The sequence below is a fragment of the Grus americana genome (assembly GCF_028858705.1).
Source record: "Grus americana isolate bGruAme1 chromosome 27 unlocalized genomic scaffold, bGruAme1.mat SUPER_27_unloc_1, whole genome shotgun sequence".
Classification (NCBI taxonomy): Eukaryota; Metazoa; Chordata; class Aves; order Gruiformes; family Gruidae; genus Grus; species Grus americana.
Window position 1 is genome coordinate 710,092 of NW_026561291.1, and position 7,641 is coordinate 717,732.

The window sequence follows — 7,641 nt, forward strand, 5'->3', positions numbered from 1 at the left end:
GCAGACCAGTGACGAGTGGTGTTCCTCAGGGGTTGGTATTTGGACTGGAACTGTTTAACATCTTTGTCAGTGACATGGACAGCTGGATCGAGTGCGCCCTCAGCAAGTTTGCCGATGACACCAAGCTGTGTGGTGTGGTCGACACGGTGGAGGGAAGGGATGCCATCCAGAGGGACCTTGACAGGCTGGAGAGGTGGGCCCGTGTGAACCTCATGAAGCTCAACAAGGCCAAGTGCAAGGTCCTGCACATGGGTCGGGGCAATCCCAAGCACAACTACGGGCTGGGTGCAGAATGGATTGAGAGCAGCCCTGAGGAGAAGGATTTGGGGGTGTTGGTTGATGAAAATCTCAACATGAGCCGGCAATGAGTGCCTGCAGCCCAGAAAGCCAACCATGTCCCAGTCTGCATCAAAAGCAGCGTGACCAGCAGGTTGAGGGAGGGGACTCTGCCACTCTGCTCTCCTCTCATAAGACCCCACCTGCAGTACTGTGTCCAGCTCTGGGGTCCCCAGTACAAGAAAGACATGGAGCTGTTGGAGTGAGTCCAGAGGAGGCCAGGAAGATGATCAGAGGGCTGGAGCATGTCTCCTGTGAAGACACAGTGAGAGAGTTGGGGTTGTTTAGCATGGAGAAGAGAAGGTTCTGCGGAGATCTAGTTCTTTCTAGGTCTTCCAGTACCTGAATGGGGCCTACAGGAAAACTGGAGAGGGACTGTTTATCCGGGAGTGTCGTGATAGGACAAAGGGGAATTGGGTTTAAACTAAAAGAGGGTAGATTCACACTAGATGTTTGGAAGAAATTCTTCATTGTGAGGGTGGTGAGGCACTGGAACAGGTTGCCCAGAGAAGCTGTGGATGCCCCATCCCTGGATGATTTGAAGGCCAGGTTGGAAGGAGCTTTGGGCAGCCTGGTCTAGTGGAGGGTGTCGCTGGCCATGGCAGAGGGGCTGGAACTAGATGACCTTTGAGGTCCCTTCCAACCCCAAGCCATTCTGTGATGATTCTAACAGAAGGAGATATTCAGAAAGCTGGTCAAAATCTCCTTTTATGAAGAATAAAAAAAAAAAAACCCAACACCAGTTTAGACTTAAATGACAGATGAGCAGAGCTTTAAGTGATGTGGAGGGAAGTGATGCCATCTGTCCCAGGTAAGTTTTTGTACTCCATGATAGAACAGAGTGGGGTAAATTCAGTGTTATAATCACAGTTAGCTCCTTGGCAGGTAGAACTGGTGGAGAATTTTTATTGTCATTCCTGTTCTGTCTAGTGAGAGGGTGCATACAGAGTGCGTATAACAGAAAGAATCTCAGAAGATTATGAATAAGTGAAAGATTTGAAACAGGGAAGAAACATCTGAATAGAACAGAACAGAACAGAACAGAACAGAATAGTTCAAGCTGGAAGGGACCATCTATTCCAACTGCAGAATAGGGCTGATATCACTCAAGCCATTAAAGATCAAAGGGGCTTTGGATTATTGGGTGTGCGGTCACTGGTGTGTACATGTTCTGGCAGGGGCTTTTCCAAAGGCAACCATCACCTCAGCTGATGTACCTCCACTGTGAACTTATCCACAGGTCACTGTCCATTTGACTCCTGTTCATACTGAAGTTTTAGCAAGTTCCCTTGCTGCCCCCAAAGCTACTCACTGGTGGGAGCAGAGTGGAGAAAAGAGATGAGATGCCCTGCAGGACTTCATGCTTACAAAGAAGGAAGAGCTGGTCAGAGATGTAACATTCAGGGGCGAGAAAGCAGAGTGTAGGATCCTGAGAGAAGGGAAGAAGGCCAAGAGCAGGACTTGAGGAGAGCAGAAGCTGACCTCCTGGCTGCCATGCTTGGAAGAATCCCATGGGATATGGTCCTGCAGAGAAGAGAGTTGCAGAGACCTGTTTGATGCGCCTAATGCAGAAAGAAAAGGTGGCCGGGGGAAGGCATGGATGAGAAAGGAGCTGCTGACAAAAAACCAAGCATGAAGAGGAAGCACAGAGAAGGTGGAAGGTGGCTGCCTTCCAGCCTCAATGGTGCTGTGCTGCTGGGCTGGAGAGAGACATTTGTACGTGAGTGTCTGTCTGTACATGGGGGAACTGGGGAGCTGAGGTGATCCTGGGGCCAGCGCCTGGATAGACAGAAGGTCTAAGACCATCTCCTGGAGGGATCCATGCTGTCTGAGTGTCTACACAGCTATACATTTTCCACTAATATCACCATGCGTCAAACAGCCCCACCCTCATTTCTCCTTTCTCCGCTGACCCTGGTTTGGCTTGCTTTGTACCCTCCTTTGGTGTTTTGCAGACTCTCTTCATGGCAATTCCTACCTGGGTCTGTAGAGATCTGCAGCTCCTCATGCTGTTCTCTTGTGAGACTACACCACCATCAGGGTGAGCCACCCACACACAAACAGTAACCGCTGACCAAATGGAGCTTCAGTCCAGAGGGACCTGGAGAAACTCGGGGATTTGGCCAAAAGAAACCTCGTGACGTTGACAAGGAGAATTGGCCAGTCTGGCCTCAGGGAGAAGAACCAACGTGTACATCAGGGCTAGCTGGGACCTGCTGTGCTGAGGAGGGACCCTGAGGAGGAGAAGGGCCTGGCAACTGCAAGGGACACCATCCGAGCCAGGGGTTTCTGCTCACTGTGAAGAAGGCCACTTGCATACGGGGCTGCGTTAGGATGAGCATGGTCACCCAGAGCAGGGCAGTTCTTCTGGCCCTTGACACCGCACTGGTAGGGACCCCCACACATGGCTTTGTCCCAGTTATCAACTCCCTCTTTTGCTGGAGCTGGGAGGAGCTGGAGAGTGGCCAGAGGAGATGTGGCCAGGTGCAGTTTGGGGCCTTAAGCAGATGGGCTGTGTGGAGGGGCTGAGAGACCTGGGCTTCTTTGGCCCCTTTGCCCAGTGGTGGAGAGGCTCAGGGCGGTCTAGGAGTAGCCTGAGACTGCTTGAAAGGTGGTTTCAGAGATGGTGGAGCTTTTCTGAAAACTGGGAAACATCATGAGAAAGACAAGATGCCACCAAGTGCATCTTGGGAGGTTGAGATGGGACACGAGGAGAAAGAAATGTCCCTGCAAGTGCAGTTCTGTGGTACAAGAGGCCACCCAGCAAAAGTCAGGATCAGCCAGAGCTTTGCCTTTCAATGAACAGTCTGTGAGGATGGAGAGATATCAGTAAGGGTAGGAAGACGCTCAGGTGAGACCCAAGTTGGTGAGCAGGCTGGGTGTCAAGAGCCTGCAGGGAAAGAGGTGCAGGTGTGGGACACTGTAGGACATCTTGTGGTGGAGACATCTGGGGGCAGTGGCAAGGCTGAAAGCCCCCAACACAGCCAAGGTCTGGGTCTGCTGGGCTGTGGCTGTTCTCCCTGCAGGTGATGCCTGTGAGGAGACATCTTCTCATTAGAGCACCAGGATTTCATCGCCCCCTTGTCACAACCTGTGAGCCTGAGAAAGAGTGTGTGGTAGTCCTGCTCTAGGCATTGCACATCCCCACATCACACTGGCCCAGGAAGAGCCCTGAACCATGTGTGAGGGACAGGGTCTCCCCTCCCAGGGGCTGGGGGTCAGGGCTTGGCCCTTTGGGTTGATCAAACACACCCAGGATTACTCAGCACCAGAGCCACCTTGCCATTGCCTTTGCCTACCTGTCATCACTGCCTCCACTTGCCTGCTCTAACCAGCCCCAGAGTTGTTTTGTCAGGGATGGCCCTCAGGGGGACCCATTAATGCTCCAAGAAACTGTGGAGTTTGCATCGGACTGTGACTTCTGGAGAGGTTTCATCAGCTTCCTCTCAGGGTCTGAGCTTCATGGACTCATCCCCAAACCCACCAGAGGGGTCATTAACATGCCGCCTTGGGCTGGTCCTCTGCTGCTGGTCTCCTGGGACAAAGGGAGCTCATGGCAAGTGGGCTGTGCTGCAGAGAGACATCTCTGCCCAGGAGCAGCTCCTCTGCCAAGCGCAGCAGGGCTGAGGGCTCTGCCTGCAGGCACCGAGGGGAGAACAGCGAGGCAGAGAGAGCTTAAAGGCAGTTGGAAATGGGAGGCTTGCTGAGAGCTCAGGGAAGGAGAAATCTTGAGAGCCCTTGACACAGTAAGTCTCTGGGTGCAGGGCAATGCCGATGCGGTTCCTGGAGGCATCTCCTCAAGCTGGCAGAGCCCACAGCTCCTGGGATGTGCCAGGTGGAGTCCCTGTGCAGAGGCAAGTTTGAGTGGCTGTGAATGCAGGTGTGCAGCCAGGGGTGCCCAGTTGTGTCCTTCAGAGCAGGGTCCCTGCAGCCCAGGGGCTGTGTGCCGGGGCAGGGACTCTGCCGCCTGCCAGGGTCAGCACTCAGCCTGCCCGGGGAGCTGCCCAGGGCACTGCAGGGAGAAGCTGTGGGTGGAAGGAGCGACCCCCTGGAAGGGCAGGGCAGGGTCCTTCTGCTCTTGAGAGGGTGCTGTGTGTTTCCAGGCTACTCACAGCTCCAGATCACCCCCGGGACATTTCCCAGGGCACTTCTCAAGGAGCATTGGGATCCCCTTGGGCAGTGCCCTGCTGCCAGCAGGGGTCTGCAGGGCAGAGCTGAGCACACAGAGGGTGGGATGGGCTCTGTGAGCAGGGACAGGGAGGAGAGGTGTGGGCAGAGCACCAGCTCCTGGCAGGGACAGCTCCAGGCAGCAGAGACATGGGCAGGGAGTGGGAGGAAACTGCAGCCGAGCCCTGGGCTAGGCTGCCTTCAGGCCGCTCTCTTGTGGTCCCTCACTCTAGATGTCTGCTGGGCGTTGTCTGCTGAGCAATGAGCTGACTCTGCCTTTAGGACATCCCATCTTCAGGACATCGGACTGTCTGCTTTGCCTGTGCTGCTGGGCTTGGGAGCTGCCCCAGAAGAGCACGGCTGTGCTGTAGGATCCCAGGGAGTGCTGAGCTTTCCCTTGGAGGTCAGTTCTCTCCTCTCAGAGGCCTTTGCTTCCCTCTGAGAGGGGCTGTGTCCTCTCTCAATTACAAGTCCACATCTGAGCTGGGAAAGAGAACAGTTTGCAGATCTGCCCTTTGAACCAGGACTCCCCATCTCTCATCACAGTCTAGTTCTGGGGTTTTTTTAAAGTGTCATTTGTGTGTGATGTCATCTTCAAGGCATCACAAATAAAAGTGCAGGGCAGCTGGGTGACAGTCTAATGGACACTGCATCTCTCCTGACTCTGCACTAAGCTACAAAGATCTGAGCCTTTTTGCCTGTCCTATCACATTCCCACTGCTGTCCTCTTCCCATTTTCCGTCCTAAAATGAGTATTTCTACCCCTCAAAAGAGCGCTCCCCAGATGTGATGGTGGAAAATAAAAACCACAGACAAAATTCTTCTAAGGAAATGCTAAGCCTGTCTTCGGCAGCCTGCACTCTTCTGAGTCATGAGTGCAGAGATTTAATTTTTCCATTAAAGGTGGATTACATCTGACATCGGTTGTCAACATTGGAGGTGTCACAAACCAGCTCCATGTACCCACTGCAGCTGAGCACAGCTGACTCCTCAGCTCCTCACAACACACTCAGCCAGCAGAAACCAGAGAAGGGAAATGCATTTCAATTGGGGGGTGTTTCTATGAAGAATGGAGTGGCTTTGCTCAGAGGAAGATGTCCTAATTGTTCCCTGTCCTTTCATTTTTTCAACCAGCCCCCTTGCCAAGAAAGACCCAATGTCCAACAGCAGCTCCATCACTGAGTTCCTCCTCCTGGCATTCTCAGACACACGGGAGCTGCAGCTCTTGCACTTCTGGCTCTTCCTGGGCATCTACCTGGCTGCTCTCCTGGCCAATGGCCTCATCATCACTGCCATAGCCTGCGACCACCACCTCCACACCCCCATGTACTTCTTCCTCCTCAACCTCTCCATCCTCGACCTGGGCTCCATCTCCACCACAGTGCCCAAAGCCGTGGCCAATTCCCTATTGGACGTAAGGACCATCTCCTACACAGGATGTGCTGCTCAAGGCTTTCTGATTGTCTTCCTGCTTGGAGCTGAGTACGCCCTTCTCACTGTCATGGCCTATGACCGCTACGTTGCCATCTGCCAACCCCTGCACTACGGGACCCTCCTGGGCAGCAGAGCTTGTGTCCACATGGCAGCAGCTGCCTGGGGCAGTGGGTTTCTCAATGCTGTGCTGCACACGGCCAATACATTTTCTATACCACTCTGCCAGGGCAATGCCCTGGACCAGTTCTTCTGTGAAATCCCCCAGATCCTCAAGCTCTCTTGCTCAGGCTCAGACTACCTCAGGGAGGCTGGGCTTCTTATATTAAGTTCTTTTTTATCATTTGGGTGTTTTGTTTTCATTGTGCTGTCCTATGTGGAGATCTTCAGGGCCGTGCTGAGGATCCCCTCTGAGCAGGGACGGCACAAAGCCTTTTCCACGTGCCTCCCTCACCTGGCTGTGGTCTCCCTGTTTGTCACCACTGCCCTGTTTGCTCACCTGAAACCCCCCTCCATCTCTTCCCCATCCCTGGACCTGGTGGTGGCAGTTCTGTACTCGGTTGTGCCTCCATCAGTGAACCCCCTCATCTACAGCATGAGGAACCAGGAGCTCAAGAAAGCCCTGAGGACACTAATCCAATGGACCTTGCACCACCAACAGTAATTTGTCTCCCCTTCTCTGCAGAGTGCCCAGGGTATATTTTATGCATCTCCTCAGGTTTTTGGGGTTTTTTTGTTTTTGTTTTTTTTTTTTTCTCTGACAGTCATACTTTCAGGTAATTGCTTGGGATCATAGCACTTCTCTTGAGGTGCTGTCCTGTTGTGTCTGATCCTTGAAGTCCCCATGTGTCACCTTTTGCCTTCCTAATAGCCTCTCTGCAATAAAAGGGGATCTCCTGAGGGAGGTGCCTGCAGCCTGGGCTCTCCTTGATATAGTTGTGGCTAAGAACAAGCCAGAGGAATTGGACTTTCCAAGTCTCTTCCGCCTGGTTTTCTCCTTCTCTTTGGGGAAATAATCTCATGGTATCACTGTTAGACACCAAGCACTTAGCTGAAGGCTCTCGTCTTGGTGTCCAGGGGCATTGGAAATGGTGCACGAGCTCCCAGTCCCCTTCCTCAGGCTGTCACAGGTATGACAGGGTGATGGCAGAGGTCAGTCCATGTGGAAAGGAATCTGGTGTGGTCAGGAGAGGATGGGGACACTGCAGGTACTCTGGGGTGGGAAGTGAATGGAGACTCAGAAGGTGAAAGACCCTGAGATGAAGTGCCCCCAGGGCAGAGCACTCACTCCAGGTACCCCCACAGAAAGACTCTGCAGTGCTGTGGGAGTCCGTGAAGATGCAGCAGGCACAGGGCAGGAGAGTGGAGAGATGCAGGAGGTGCCTGAGGAGCCGCAGGGCCAGGACTCTGCTGGTGTCCTGGGGAGCAGGGCTGGCGGGGAGGCAGAGTGGGGCAAAGGCGGTCAGGGCTGGGGATCCCCTGCAGCGTCAATGCAGGAGAGGCCGAGAGGGAGTGGCCTGCGCTGGCACTTGGGGCCAGCTGCAGGCCTGGGGCCGATGGGGAGGCTGAGCCCCCCCTCTGCCTCCCAGCAGCTGCTGTGCCCTTCCGAGGGGCTGGGGCTGTGGGCTGAGTGCCCAGAGCTCTGCAGCAGCCCAGACTGCCAGCCCAGACTGGGTTGCTCTGCTGGGCTGCGCTGGGGAGAGGGCA

General features: G+C 54.0%; 1 protein-coding gene across 1 annotated transcript; it reads left to right on the forward strand.

The window, feature by feature from the left end:
• Positions 1-6,040: 6,040 nt before the first annotated feature.
• On the forward strand, positions 6,041-6,598 carry LOC129200046 (olfactory receptor 14J1-like; the record flags this gene model as incomplete). The annotated part of the gene is made up of 1 exon (XM_054811301.1): positions 6,041-6,598. A coding segment is annotated over one exon (558 nt), but the record flags the coding sequence as incomplete, so codon positions are not given.
• Between the last annotated feature and the right edge of the window lie 1,043 nt (positions 6,599-7,641).